This window comes from Babylonia areolata, chromosome 30, assembly GCF_041734735.1.
Source record: "Babylonia areolata isolate BAREFJ2019XMU chromosome 30, ASM4173473v1, whole genome shotgun sequence".
NCBI classification, from domain to species: domain Eukaryota; kingdom Metazoa; phylum Mollusca; class Gastropoda; order Neogastropoda; family Buccinidae; genus Babylonia; species Babylonia areolata.
Window position 1 is genome coordinate 24,458,875 of NC_134905.1, and position 15,979 is coordinate 24,474,853.

Sequence of the window (15,979 nt, forward strand, 5' to 3'; positions counted from 1 at the left end):
AAATGTGTGTTACTACTACTACCACCACCACCACTACTACTACTACTACTACAAACTACTTCAACCAATACCACCATTGCCTCCTCCTCCTTCTCCTCCATCTCCTTCTCCTTCTTCTCCTCCAGTCCTTCCTCCTCTTCCTCCACCACTTCCTTCTCCTTCACCTCTCCTCCTACTGGGGTACTTTCTTCACCACTTCCTTCTCCTTCACCTCTCCTCCTACTGGGGTTTATAGATAGGTTTTAAAAAGATGAGTTTTTTTGTGATGAGCGAAAAGCAGAAATAGAATCAGAGGCACGGATATGATGAGGAAGGTTGTTCCAGATGTGAGGAGCAGCAAAGAAAGAACGTTCACTATAGGTTCTTGTATCGACACATTATCCCTGATAACCTCCGTTATTCTGATTCCCTCGCATCTTTTAAATCTCGTCTCAAAACTCACCTTTTCCCTCAGCAATAAGTTCAATTGTGGCAGGTCCACTTCCTTTGCATTAGCTGTGCTTGACTATGTGTGTATACATAACTACATGCATGTATATGAATGTGTATTGTGTGTGCGTGTGTTTATGTAAGTTTGTGCCTGCCTATGTGTGCGTATGTGTTAGGGTAGCTGTTAGATACACATGTATGTTAAAATGTATGTATGCAGTGTGTGTGTATGTGTGTGTGTGTGTGTGTGTGTGTTTGTGTGTGTAGTCACATTTTGTTGTGTGTATGTAACATAGATATAATGTTTTATGTTAACAAAAGCATTTTTGTAAAGCACCTAGAGCAGATTTCTGGATAGTGTGCTATATAAGTATCCATTATTATTATTATTGTTATCCACACAGTTCTGTTTATGTTAGCTGTGGAGCAAGAATTAGAAAATACAAGTCCACTTTGTATTTGTATTTGTATTTCTTTTTATCACAACAGATTTCTCTGTGTGAAATGTGGGCTGCTCTCCCCGGGGAGAGCGCGTCGCTACACAACAGCGCCACCCATTTTTTGTATTTTTTCCTGCGTGCAGTTTGATTTGTTTTTCCTATCCAAGTGGATTTTTCTACAGAATTTTGCCAGGGACAACCCTTTTGTTGCTGTGGGTTCTTTTACATGTGCTAAGTGCATGCTGCACACGGGACCTCGGTTTATCATCTCATCCGAATGACTAGTGTCCAGACCACCACTCAAGGTCTAGTGGACGGGGAGAAAATATCGGTGGCCGAGCCGTGATTCGAACCAGCGCACTCAGATTCTCTCGCTTCCTAGGTGGACGCGTTACCTCTAGGCCATCACTCCACATGTTTATGACCTGTGTTTGTGTTTGCAGGCTTTGAGGCTCAGTAACACAGCGATGGGGCAGACGACAACGGGTCAGATTGTCAACTTGATGTCCAATGATGTCAATCGCTTTGATCAGGTACGTCCAGAGAGGGTTTTGTCTATGTGGTGTGCGCACGTGTGTGTCGTGTGTGTGTGTGTGTGTGTGTGTGTGTGTGTGTGTGTGTGTGTGTGTGTGAATCTTTAAACTTGAAAAAAAAAAATTGTGTGCAGTTTACTCAATGTTTTCATCTACCAGTTTTAAAAGATTTTTTTTTATTATTAATTCTTTTTTTTCAGGTGGCAGTTTATCTCTGTATTTCATCCCTGCCACTTTTAAAACTTTGTTTTGGCTTTGCATGACAGTTTACCTTTCTTTGAACAATGTTAATTAGATTTTTTTTTATAAATTATTATTTCCAGTGGTTTCTCCAGTCAATGGGAAACCATTTACAGCTTAGTCTTTTGTGAAGGACTATGACTCTCAAACTTGGAGGCAAAATTGCACTGGCTCTTAGTGCTGCAGCCTTGGGGGTCTAGTTGGCCTTTGGGAACCATCCCAGCGCCGACTGTCCTAAAACCCTCTTGGCCAAGAGAGTGGGGATGTGCTTGGGCAAGACACTCTCCACTATAATCAAATTCTAGCCTCAAATAGTCGGAACAGCAGTTGCCTCCTCTGCTGTTCTGATGGTCATAGTCGGACACGACTGACTATCATATATATATATATGTGTGTGTGTGTGTGTGTGTATATATATATATATATATATATATATATATATATATATATATATATTACCTCCCTGTTTCATCTCTAATCAATTCTTTTCTTTTTTCAGGTTTTAGGTAGCAGTTTTGTACTGTATTTAATGTCTCTCTTCTTTCTCACTCTCTCTGTGTCTGTCTCTCTGTCTCTGTCTGTTTCTCCTTTCTCTCTCCTCTCTCCCTCCCCCCTCCCCCTTCTCTCTCCCAAGACGACAGATTGTTGATATCGGTGTACGACGACGTCTTGTGGGCCCGGGTAGTGATAAGATATGACGAGACAGGGGGTGGTGTGAACACTGTCATCAGTTCCAACACCTTTAAAAAATTTTTTTTTTTTTTTTTTTTTTTACATTTATTTGCGTATTTATCATCATTGTTGTCTTTTTTATTTATTTATTTTATTTGTTTATTTATCTATTTATTTATTTTATTTTCATTATTATTATCTATTTATTTATTTATTTAAAAAAAAAATTATTTATTTATTTTCTTTATTTATTTATTTATTTTTACTTATTTATTTATTTATTTATTTATTTTATTTTATTTATTTGTTTTCTCTCAAGGCCTGACTAAGTGCGTTTGGGGTTACGCCGCTGGTCAGGCAGAATCTGCTTGGCAGATGTGGTGGTATTAGCGTATATCATACGGTTTTGTCTGAACGCATCGGCGCCTCCTTGAGCTACTGAAACTGAAACTGAAACCAACACCTTTCTCCTGTGTGTTTTCAGGCGGTGCTCTTCCTGCACTTCCTGTGGATCGGCCCCCTGCAGTGTATAGCCGTGCTGGTCATTCTGTGGCAGGAGCTGGGCCCGTCGGTCCTGGCCGGGTTTGCCGTTCTCCTGCTGCTGATGCCTGTGCAGGGGAGCATGGGTAAACTGTTCTCCAAACTGAGGTACACCCCCTGTGTGTGTGTGTGTGTGTGTGTGTGGAGGGTTGGAGGGTGTGTGTGTGTGTGTGTGTGGAGGGGGAGGAGGGGTAGGGGTGGGTGGGTGGGTGTGTGTGAGTGTGGAGGGTTGGAGGGTGTGTGTGTGTGTGTGTGTTTTTGTAAACTGTTCTCCAAATGGAGGTACCCCCTGTGTGTGTGGGGGGGGGGGTGAGGGGGGGTAAACTGTTCTCCAAACTGAGGTACACCCTTTGTGTGTGTGTGTGTGTGTGGAGGGTTGGAGGGTGTGTGTGTGTGTGTGGAGGGTTGGAGGGTGTGTGTGTGTGTGGAGGGTTGGAGGGTGTGGGTGGGTGGGTAAACTGTTCTCCAAACTGAGGTACACCCTGTGTGTGTGTGTGTGTGTGTAAACTGTTCTCCAAACTGAGGTACACCCTGTGTGTGTGTGTGTGTGTGTGTGTGTGTGTGTGTGTGTGTGTGTGTGTAAACTGTTCTCCAAACAGGTACACCCTCTGTGTGTGTGTGTGGGGGGGGGGGGGGGGTAAACTGTTCTCCAAACTGAGGTACACCCTCTGTGTGTGTGTGTGTGTGTGGGGGGGGGGGGGGTAAACTGTTCTCCAAACTGAGGTACACCCTGTGTGTGTGTGTGTGTGTGTGTGTGTGTGTGTGTGTGTGTGTGTAAACTGTTCTCCAAACTGAGGTACACCCTGTGTGTGTGTGTGTGTGTAAACTGTTCTCCAAACTGAGGTACACCCTCTGTGTGTGTGTGTGTGTGTGTGTAAACTGTTCACCAAACTGAGGTACACCCTGTGTGTGTGTGTGTGTGTGTGTGGGTAAACTGTTCTCCAAACTGAGGTACACCCTGTGTGTGTGTGTGTGTGTGTAAACTGTTCTCCAAACTGAGGTACCCCCTCTGTGTGTATGTGTGGAGGGTTGGAGGGTGTGTGTGTGTGTGTGTATGTGTGTGTGTGTGTGGGTGGGTGTGGAGCATAGGTAAACTGTTCTCCAAACTGAAGTACCCTGTGTGTGTGAATATGATCAACAAATAATGAAAAGTGAAATAAAGTAAAATAAATAAATAGATAATGAGTGAAAACTAGAACACTACAGAACAATTAGAAAAAAACCCAAAACAAAACAAAACAAAAAAAAACCCAACAAATTTATCACAGCATTAAACCCTGTTCATTTCACCAGTGCCAGTCCTTTGTGCCTCCTGTGTGCAGACGTAAAACTGCGATACACACGGATGAGCGTGTGAAAGTGATGAACGAAATCATCTCCGGGATTCGTGTCATCAAAATGTATTGCTGGGAGAAGCCCTTTGGGGAGATAGTGGAGAAAATCCGCAGGTTAGTACGTTTGTGGTGGTGGACCTTTTTTCTTTTTTTAATGCTTTTTATTGTTTTGTTTTGTTTATAGCACACATGAAAAAAAAGTTGATAAAGTTGAATGCTGTTGAAATGCATAGAGATTTCTTTATGAGTCAGTGTGTTTGTGATGTTGAAATTGGTTTTTTATAGCCAAAAAAAAACCTTGGTAACGCTGACTGGTAATTAATTTGTAAATGCTGTTGAAATGGGTAGATATTTTTTAAACAACTCAGTGTCTTTTGTAGCGTCAGAACTGTTTTAACTGCTCTGCCAAATTATTAATTCAGCTGTTTTTGTTTGAGCACAGTGTTTTAGTTTTGACGAAGAATATTATTTATTTTGTAAGACAAAAAGAGAAAGAAAAAAAAGTCGGTGGTTAATACACTGGAATTTTAATGGATACATGATGGTCAGCAGAGCAGTTTGTCACAGAACAAAGTGCAGAACTGATTATCCAGAGTTCTACAGAAAGTGCTGATACATGTGGTTTACGTGGTTTTACTTGATTGTTTTGGGTGTGGTTTATTGCCTGGTATAAAAGAAAAACAAGAAAAAAACATAAACTTTGAGATAAAAGTTATTTTGATATAAACGTTGATACGATTATTTCTTTATTTTTTTTTTGTAATTTTTTCATCTCAGCGTGATTTTGGTTTCAGAAATGAAAGTTGTTTTGTTTGTTTGGTTGTTGTTCTGTTGTCTTTGTGATTAAAATTTTGCTGGTTTTTTTTATGCTTTGACATGGGAAATTTTTTATGAAATCAGTTGGACTCGAGCTGGTTTTTTTTTTGTTTCGTTCGTGTTTTTGTTTTGGTGGGCAAACAGCTTATAAATAATATGTTTTAACTTATTGTGTTTTAGTGTTATAACTGAGTCAGGACTGAGTTGTTGTTGTTTTTTCTTGCATTAGTATTGCAGTTTAAGTTGCAAAATCATTTCTACAAAGCATTTGTGAGAAAATAACAAAGCAGACCAAAGACTTTTTGTAATGTTGACAATGTTGGTTGATCACTTTTTATACATATATATGTAGAGATATAGATACATAGACAGGTAGACTATCTATATATCTGTATATATATATATATCTATATATTTCTGTATCTTTTTTTCTTTCATAACTTTTAATGTGCTGCTCTGTGTCAGTATATATTGAATAATTATGTAGTATTTCAAAGGAGTGGGATGTGGGGGCGTTGCTCTGAGCCCACTGTTTGGAGAGTGTGCCATATAAGTATAATATATTATTATGATTAATAGTTGTGGTAATAGTTGTGGTCATAGTAGTAGTAGTGATAGTAGTAGTAGTTGTAGTAGTAGTAGTGATAGTAGTGGTTTTAGTAACAGTAGTAGTTGTAGTAGTAGTAGTAGTAGTAGTAGCAGTGGTAGTTGTAATACTTGTCCAGGTCAGCTCACATGTTGAACACTTGTCATACTTTTGCTTCTGTAATTCTTCTTGTGAGCATGTAAGATGACTGCTTTAACCGAGACACTTATGATACATACATACATATATATATATACATATATATATATATATATATATATATATTTTTTTTTTTTTTTAGTGTTTCAAGAACATTGGTATTTAATTTGCAGTTATTCAGTTTATGGGGAGGGGTGGGGGTAGGAGAACAAGGTATATTACCTGCAAGGGGTCTGCCTGTTTGTCTGTCTGTCTGCCCCTACTGTTTCTCTCTCTTTTCACTCGCTGTCTCTGTCTCTCTGTCTGTGCCTCACTCTCTCTCTCTGTTCCCCAGTGTCTGTCTCTTTCTTTGTCTCTGTCTCCATCTTTCTCTCTCTGGCTCTCTGTCTTTCTCCCTCCCTCCTCTCTCTCTTGCTCTCTCTCTCTTTCTCCCTCTCTCTTCCCCCCTCTCTCTCTCCCCCTCTCTCCCTCTCTCTTCCCCCCCTCTCTCTCTCCCCCCTCTCTCCCTCTCTCCTCTTCTCTCTCCCTCCTCTCTCTCTCTCTCCCTCTCTCTCTTCCCCCCTCTCTCTCTCTCACTCACCCTCTCTCTGTCTGTGTCCTGTGCCTGTTTCTCTCATTCTTTCAGTACGTTCAGTGATAACCTTGTGTGGACATTGATTTTCATGTTTCCTTTTAGTTCTGTAGTAGGCTGGAAAAAAAAAAGAAGTAAAAAAACCAACAAAAAAAAAAAAAAAAAAAAAAAAAAAAAAAAAAAGGTAAAGAATGCAAGGATAAAACTGAGCCAGATTGATTGATTGTATTTCGCTTTTATTTGACACTGCAATGCACACATCTTGTCCTGTTATAATTAAAACTTGATTAAGCTCATTAGTTTCGGCAGTTTTTAGTTGTGTTTTTTTTGTGTGTGTGTGTGTGTGAGTGTTTTGTTTTTTTAGTGTTTTAATGTTTTGACGTGCTTAATTAAGAAACAATTATATAATGATTTATAATGATTGGATATAATTTTCTAAAGTGAGTTGTGGGCTGCTGTATTCAGAATGAGTTGCCAACAGCTTGGATATATCGTGTATTTGAATATGAGTGTGAGATTATCTGATTGCTTAATTGCATAATACACGCTCTGTAGTCCTTGGATTTTAGTTTTTTTTCGATCATGGTCTGTGTAGACTATGTTATATGAAATGAAAATAATGTACAATTTATCTTTTGTAAACAGACTCATGTTCATTGTTTTGATATTATCTTTGCACTATGGTAAACAAAAATATATTGTATCTTTCATTATGATAAACAGGTATAGTTATATTTTGTATCTTTTATTATGCTATACAAAAGTAGTTATGTATATATATAACATCTTTCATTATGGTAAACAAAAGTAGTTATATATAGCATTTTTCATTATGGTAAACAAAATTAGTTAGATATTGTATATTTCATTAATGTAAGCAAAAGTAGTTATGTATTGTATCTACCATTACGATAGACAAAAGTAAGTATTTATTTTTCTTTCATTTGCAAAAGATCTCCGGGTTCTAACATTTTGATTAATGATGTAATTTTCTGAAATTAGATTGATGTTAAAACAATACAGCTTTATTATAACAGTCTTTAGAATTTTTCTTTTCTCTCTCTCTCTCTCTTTTTAAACAGTAAAACATGGTTTTAAAAGATGTTAAAAGAAAAAAAGAAAGTAACAATTTGTAAAAAAAGAATAAACTATGATGTCAAGAACAATTTCTCACTATATAATCTTTAAAAAAAAAAAAAGTCATTTTGTTAAGATTTTTGGTAATGAGGGCTATAGTTACGTATCTTTAGTAACGAGCATTATATATAGTTACGTGACTCACAGGGATAAAAAAAAAAAAAATTTAAATGGTCAAAGTTTGTCGAGGAATGCAGACAAGAACGCACATACCTCACAACTTGCACCGTCCCTGTTGAACCTGATGCAGAATGCATTTTTTTGAGTTTAAACGGACAGACATGATTGTGTTGCTCATGATGAAAGTCATGTGATGCATTGAATTTATACAGACAGGTATGACGTGAACCTCAGAATGTATGGCTCTTCCTGAACCTCAGCATACTGTTCTGCCTTGTACGCACTCTGCATGCATCCTCATTCCTCATGCTGGCTCTTTTTGCCCCCGCTTGCCTCCCTTTGTGCTTTCAGGATGGCTTTTCTCCCTTTTCTTTCTTTAATAATTTAAAAAAAAAAAAAAAAAAGGAAAAAGCTTCCCTCCTGTTTTTTTTTTTTTTTTTTTTTTTTTTTCCATGTCATATATATTTTCATGATAGGTAATGAGTATTTGTTTCTTGCATTTGAACAGATACTGGGACAATATATATATATATATATTTTTTTTTTTTCTTATTCAAGTGGTTGCCGTATGATCGTTGGTGTTTTCAATGATGGTAGTTTCTTTAATTTAAAAAAAAAAAAAAAAAAAAAAAAAAAAAGGGAAGAAGACAAAAGTTGTAGCTTAACAGGTCAGATTCATTCTGGTCGGATTACCAAGGAGTAAGAAGTGGGGGGAGGGGGGGGGGGGGGCTTGGGGAGGGGGGGAGGGAGGGAGCAAGGGAGGTTGGGGATGGTGTGTGTGTGTGGGGGGGGGTTAACTGTTTATTTGTACATTCATCTTTATCGAGATATATAAAAGGTAAAGCGCAGATAATTGGATTTAAATCTGTACAAGTGAGACGGAAGGAAGGAACAGGGAGGATTAGTGATGGGGGGTGGGAGGGAGGGGTGGAGGGGGGGGGGGGGGGAGGGTGGATACCCGGAGTACAGGTTAAGATATGTGGCATCAGGAAAAAGACATGTGAAGCACACACACAAAAAAAACCCCAAAAGAAGAGGTACATCTTGTGCTTCATGGACTGCATGCAGCTGAGACCACACACACACACACGCACGCATGCACGCACGCGCATACACACAAACACAAACACACACACACACACACACGCACAATACACCCCCCCCACGCCCCCCTCCCCCCCCCACACACACACCCACCCACACCCACACACACACACACACACATGAGCAAGAAAAAAGGAGAAGAAAAAAAACCACACCAAAGATCGGAGAGGAGTGAACCGATTGCAGTGGGAGCGGTGGCTGAAGAGTCAGAGCACGGGATTCATGATGCGCGAGTTTCCTGAGTTCAAATCCCTGTTTTTTTTTTTACACACCAGGTGGGTTAGAGGTGGAGATTTTATCAACCTACAAATGTGCAAACCTGATACTGTCTGAATCCCCATATATATATATATGCATACAGATCAGAATACACATGTTCAAGATCCTGTAATACATGTCAGCTTTCAGTGGGTTAAATGGCATTAAGAACATACCCAGCATGCACACCCCTGAAAATGGAATATGGCTGCCAACATGGCAGTCAGGTAAAAAGTCACACATGTGAAACCCCTCTTGTACCTGTATACAAGTGAACTTGGGAGTTGCAGTAGAGTGATGGCCTAGAGGTAATGCGTCCGCCTAGGAAGCGAGAGAATCTGAGCGCACTGGTTTGGACCATGGCTCAGCCGCCGATATTTTCTCCCCCTCCACTAGACCTTGAGTGGTGGTCTTGACGCTAGTCATTTGGATGAGACGATAAAGCGAGGTCCTGTGTGCAGCATGCACTTGCCGCACGTAAAAGAACCCACGGCAACAAAAGGGTTGTTCCTGGCAAAATTCTGTAGAAATATCCACTTTGATAGGAAAAACAAATAAAACCGCATGCAGGAAAAAATACAAAAAAAGGGTGGCGCTGTTGTGTAGTGACGCACTCTCCCTGGGGAGAGCAGCCCGAATTTCACACAGAGAAATCTGTTGTGACAAAAAGAGCAGTACAATACAATACAATACAGACCATGAAAGCGTAAGAAAGAACAGTTCCATACACAGACAACTTGACCTGTGGAGCGCGAGCTATGAGACTGTTAAATCCTACACACATGTCCACTGTGGACATTGACCACGACTGGAGAACAACTCCACTCAGAGGGAGAGAGAGGGGAGGAAGAGAGAGGGAGAGAGGAGGTGCAAGAGAGAGGGAGAGAGAGAGAGGGAGGGAGAGAGAGAGAAGGGGGATAGAGAGAGAGGGGAGGAAGAGAGAGGGAGAGAGGAGGTGTCAAGAGAGAGGGAGGGAGAGAGAGAGAGGGAGGGAGAGAGAGAGAGAGAAGGGGGATAGAGAGGGGAGGAAGAGAGAAGGAGAGAGGAGGTGTCAAGAGAAAACGATGCAGGAAAAGAGTACAAAAAAGGGGCTTGATAAGGGAGAGAGAAAAAGAGAAATGGGGAAGAGGAGCAGTACATAAATACAATACGACATGAAGCGAGAAGAAGAGATAAGACAATAGTGGGGCGAGATGAGAGAATAACGATGTATTGGACATTGAGAGAGAAACCACAGAGGGAAGGAAGAGGGGGAGGAGAGAGAGAAGGAAAGAGAGGGAGAGAGAAGAGAGGGGAGGAGAGAGAAAGAGAGGAGGAAGGAAGAGGGGAGAGAGAGAGAGAGAGAGAGGAAGATAGAGAGGGAGAGAAGAGGGGATAGAGAGAGAGGGAAAGAGAGAGGGAGAGAGGAGGGCAGAGAGAGGAGGAGAGAGAGAGAGAGGAATGAGAGGGGAGAGAAAGAGGAGGTTGATAGAGAGAGGAGAGAGAAGGAGAGAGGAGGGTCAAGAGAGGGAGAGGAGAGAGAGAAGAAGGGAGGGAGAGAGAGAGAAGAAGGGGATAGAGAGAGAGGGGAGGAAGAGAGAAGGAGAGAGGAGGTGCAAGAGAGAGAGAGGGAGAGAGAGAGAGAGAGAGGAGGGGGATAGAGAGAGAGGCGGGAAAGAGAGAGAGAGCAGGAGAGAGAGAGAGAAGAAAAAAGAGAGGGAGAGAAAGAGAAGCTTGATAGGAGAGAGAAAAAGAGAGGAAGGAAGAGGGCGAGAGAGAGAGAGAGAGAGAAGAAAAAAGAGAGGGAGAGAAAGAGAAGCTTGATAGGAGAGAGAAAAAGAGAGGAAGGAAGAGGGCGAGAGAGAGAGAGAGGGAGAGAGAACCATTAATGATCATAACAATAATGATAACGATTTTGTTTAATGAGGGAAGTGGAAGAAGCATGTATATTTCTTTTCATCCACCCCTCAGGGCCAAAAGGAAAACATAAATTCAAAAGAATATTGAAAAAAGATATCAAAGAAAAGAAAAATGAGCAGGGTATATGTGCACACATACATAACATATACATGTACACATATTTTGCATGCACAATTAAAAAGAAAAGAAAAGAAAAACATAGATACATAACATACATACATACATACAGTACAGTACAGTACATACATACATATACATGCATACATACATACATACATACATAATAGATGAACAAACATGATATATGTGTATTTTGTTTTTATTCAAATGAGAAAGAGAGGGGGAGAGAGAGAGGGATAGACTGATGCAACCTATCCTGTTAGTCACACACACACACACACACACACACACACACACACACACATGCACACACACACACACACACGCATGCACGCACGCACGCACATATGCACGCGTTCATGCACACACACACACATTCCCACTTTCCACAGACCTGCAGTAGATCTTTCAAGATCCAGTTGGTGCAGTCATCGCCGTTGTGTTCACTGGAACTGATCAAGCTTCACATGAAGGTGTGTGCACAGTACAGCGGTGAGTTTCAGTTTCAGTTTCAGTTTCAGTAGCTCAAGGAGGCGTCACTGCGTTCGGACAAATCCATATACTCTACACCACATCTGCCAAGCAGATGCCTGACCAGTGGCGTAGCCCAACGCGCTTAGTCAGGCCTTGAGAAAAAAAAAAAAGAAAGAAAAAAAGGTTGATAAATAATAGATAAGCGTACATAAATAAGTAAATAAATACATATATAGATAAATAAATAAATAAATAATAAATATAATATGAAAAAAAGAAGGAAAAAAAGGTAGTAATAATAATAATAATAATAAATAAATAAATAAATAAGTAAATAAATAAGACAACAATAATGATAAACAAGCAAATTAAATGTAAAACATGAAGAGACACAGCAGTGAATGATTGTCTGATCTTTTAGTTTTGTTTTTTGTCAGAGAGAGACACTCGGCAGAGAGCTGTAGCTTGTTTCTTTTTTCTCGTGGATAGGATCATTCTTCTTCTTCTTCTCTTTTTTTTTATTTTTTATTTTTTAAACCCTTTCAGTGCTGGGGGGGGAAACGGTAGAAAGTGGTGTTTCAAGTGCTGAAACAATATCCGAAACAATCAGCTTAAAAACTGAGAAAATGGTTTGGAGATAACCACTCTGGATGAATTGTGGGAATTTTCAGTCTTCCAGAGTTATCTCCCTTCTTGTGATGATGTCATCAGTGACGTCACGGTGCACGTGTGTGTGTGTGATGCATACTGTGGGGGTGGGGGGTAATGTTAAGAGATGCATGTTCCTGTTTGTAAAATGCACCCATACACCCATATCAAAAGATATACACTTTAGGCACACACATGCATGTACCAGGGTATTTGCATGTACAAGTCCATACAGGCATGCCCACCATTATACATGCATACCTGCGAGCATACAGACATACATGCATTCATTCAAAAAACAAAACAAAAAACAAACAAAAACAAAAACAAAAAACCCAGACAGACTAGATTGACTGAGAGAGACACAGAACAAAGAAAAGAAGCTCCTCAAAGCTTGTGAATGCATTCCAAAGTGCAAAACTTCTCAAGGTCTCACAGTTCCAAAAACACTGACAATCAGTAACATGGAACAGGGTGTGAAATAACCCACCTGCCCACATGTACTGACCAACTACACTTTTTGGCTGGCAAGTGGACATATTCTCTATTTTTGTCAGCTGGGCGGCCAGTGGAGTGATGGCCTAGAGGTAACGCGTCCGCCTAGGAAGCGAGAGAATCTGAGCGCGCTGGTTCGAATCACGGCTCAGCCGCCGATATTTTCTCCCCCTCCACTAGACCTTGAGTGGTGGTCTGGACGCTAGTCATTCGGATGAGAGGATAAACCGAGGTCCCGTGTGCAGCATGCACTTAGCGCACGTAAAAGAACCCACGGCAACAAAAGGGTTGTTCCTGGCAAAATTCTGTAGAAAAATCCACGTCGATAGGAAAAACAAATCAAACTGCACGCAAGAAAAAATACAAAAAAAACGGGTGGCTCTGTAGTGTAGTGACGCGCTCTCCCCAGGGAGAGCAGCCGGAATTTCACACAGAGAAGTCTGTTGTGATAAAAAGAACTACAAATACAAATACAAATATCTGACTGTGAAATCTCTTCTTTTTTTTCCCCCCCAATGAAGTGTTGTGACTCATAAACACAAAGACTGATTCAGCAGGATTGAATGAATTCTTTGAATGAGAGAGAACGAGATAAAGAAAGAGAGAGGGGGGATGGGGAGAGAGAGAGAGAAAGAGAGAGTGGTAGATCTGAGCTTCATTCAGAGAGAGAGAGAGAAAGAGAGAGTGGTAGATCTGAGCTTCATTCAGAGAGAGAGAGAGAGAAAGAGAGAGTGGTAGATCTGAGCTTCATTCAGAGAGAGAGAGAGAAAGAGAGAGTGGTAGATCTGAGCTTCATTCAGAGAGAGAGAGAAAGAGAGAGTGGTAGATCTGAGCTTCATTCAGAGAGAGAGAGAGAGAAAGAGAGAGTGGTAGATCTGAGCTTCATTCAGAGAGAGAGAGAGAGAAAGAGAGAGTGGTAGATCTGAGCTTCAGAGAGAGAGAGAGAGAGAGGAGAGTGGTAGATCTGAGCTTCATTCAGAGAGAGAGAGAGAGGAAGAGAGAGTGGTAGATCTGAGCTTCATTCAGAGAGAGAGAGAGAAAGAGAGCGTGGTAGATCTGAGCTTCATTCAGAGAGAGAGAGAGAGAAAGAGAGCGTGGTAGATCTGAGCTTCATTCAGAGAGAGAGAGAGAGAAAGAGAGAGTGGTAGATCTGAGCTTCATTCAGAGAGAGAGAGAGAAAGAGAGAGTGGTAGATCTGAGCTTCATTCAGAGAGAGAGAGAGAGAGGAAGAGAGAGTGGTAGATCTGAGCTTCATTCAGAGAGAGAGAGAAAGAGAGAGTGGTAGATCTGAGCTTCATTCAGAGAGAAAGAGAGAGAGGAAGAGAAAGAGATGAGAGAGAGAGAGTGGTCTAAACTTCTTTCAGGTCTGTCTCTATTCTGTCATTCCACATCCAGAACGTATCAGCCTGAACATTTTTTTCCCCCTTGCAGTGAAGATTATATTTTCTCTTCAACATCATCACCATGACAATTTTCCTGTAACAAGTTGCATATTTCACAAGCATGGTAATAATTAGCAAGGGTATTTTCACACATACACACACAAGAAAAAGAAAAAGAAAAGAAAGAAAGAGGAAAAAAAAAAACACCATAAAAAATCTACTTATAATGTGACACCCTGATTCCCAACTAGCATATCAGGCTAAATTTTCACTGGACTGTTTTGTTTCTGGGTTCAATTTGAAGCGGTTGCCGCTTTTCCTTTTTGCTTCCCTTCATCTTGAAAACAGGTCAGTCTGAAGCGTGGGGCTGCATACCTAGAAACATGTTTGTCGTTTCAGATTTGATGGTCCTAGGCTCTTTTGGATCTGTTGTTTTTTTTCTGAGATAGAAATGTTTGATTCCCAAACTCACCACTCTTCATGATTTTTATTTATTTATTTTATTTATTATTATTATTATTATTATTATTTTTTTTTTTACACCTTTCTCTCCTGACAGTGTTCATGTTTTGTCTTCATTTTTTCCCTCCCTTTCTCCTTTAATGTTTTGTCTACATTGTTTTTCTCTCTCTTTCTCCTTTAATGTTTTGTCTACATTTTTTTTCTCTCTCTTTCTCCTTTAATGTTTTGTCTACATTTTTTTTCTCTCTCTTTGTTTTGTCTACATTTTTTCTCTCTCTTTCTCCTTTAATGTTTTGTCTACAGTTTTTCTCTCTCTTTCTCCTTTAATGTTTTGTCTACATTTTTTCTCTCTCTTTCTCCTTTAATGTTTTGTCTACATTTTTTCTCTCTCTTTGTTTTGTCTACATTTTTTCTCTCTCTTTCTCCTTATATTTTTTCTCTCTCTTTCTCCTTTAATGTTTTGTCTACATTTTTTCTCTCTCTTTCTCCTTTAATGTTTTGTCTACATTGTTTTTCTCTCTCTTTCTCCTTTAATGTTTTGTCTACATTTTTTCTCTCTCTTTGTTTTGTCTACATTTTTTCTCTCTCTTTCTCCTTACATTTTTTCTCTCTCTTTCTCCTTTAATGTTTTGTCTGCATATTTTTCTCTCTCTTTCTCCTCTTTCTCCTTGAATGTTCTCCTCTCTCTTTCTCCTTTAATGTTTTGTCTTAATTTTTTCTTCTTTTTTTAATGTTTTGTCTACTTTTTTTTTTTTTTGGTCTACATTTCTTTTCTTTCTCCTTTGATGTTTTGTCTTCTTTTTTTTTTCTACTTTTTTTTAATGTTTTGTCTACATTTTTTTCTTTCTCCTTTCTTTCATGTTTTGCATTCATTTTGTTCTCCTTCTTTCATGTTTTGTCTTCATGTTTTCCGTCTCCCCCATCCGTACTTTCCTTTCGGTTTTTTTTTTTGTGTTCATTTTTTCTTTGTCTTGCTTTCTCCTTCTTTCGTGTTTTGTCTTCATTTCTTCTTCTTTCTTTCTCTCCGGACAGTACCTTCATGTTTTGTCTTCATTTCTTCTTCTTTCTTTCTCTCCGGACAGTACCTTCATGTTTTGTCTTCATTTCTTCTTCTTTCTTTCTCTCCGGACAGTACTTTCATGTTTTGTCTTCATTTCTTCTTCTTTCTTTCTCTCCAGACAGTACTTTCATGTTTTGTCTTCATTTCTTCTTCTTTCTTTCTCTCCGGACAGTACTTTCATGTTTTGTCTTCATTTCATTTCTTCTTTCTTTCTCTCCAGACAGTACCTTCATGTTTTGTCTTCATTTCTTCTTCTTTCTTTCTCTCCGGACAGTACTTTCATGTTTTGTCTTCATTTCTTCTTCTTTCTTTCTCTCCGGACAGTACCTTCATGTTTTGTCTTCATTTCTTCTTTCTTTCTCTCCGGACAGTACCTTCATGTTTTGTCTTCATTTCTTCTTCTTTCTTTCTCTCCGGACAGTACCTTCATGTTTTGTCTTCATTTCTTCTTCTTTCTTTCTCTCCGGACAGTACCTTCATGTTTTGTCTTCATTTCTTCT

At 39.7% G+C, this 15,979-nt stretch overlaps 1 protein-coding gene across 6 annotated transcripts in view; it reads left to right on the forward strand.

Annotated features, from left to right (window-relative positions):
- LOC143275324 (ATP-binding cassette sub-family C member 4-like) overlaps positions 1–15,979 on the forward strand; it is a 135,403-nt gene that overhangs the window by 35,916 nt on the left and 83,508 nt on the right. For 4 of the 6 annotated variants that reach the window (XM_076579337.1, XM_076579338.1, XM_076579339.1 and 1 more), the window contains 3 exons: positions 1,313–1,402; positions 2,799–2,962; positions 4,177–4,302. In XM_076579337.1, the coding sequence (XP_076435452.1) occupies positions 1,313–1,402; positions 2,799–2,962; positions 4,177–4,302 (380 nt within the window). Of the gene's footprint in view, positions 1–1,312; positions 1,403–2,798; positions 2,963–3,840; positions 3,855–4,176; positions 4,303–15,979 lie in introns of those variants that run through there. The other 2 variants (XM_076579342.1, XM_076579341.1) reach the window with 1 other exon arrangement.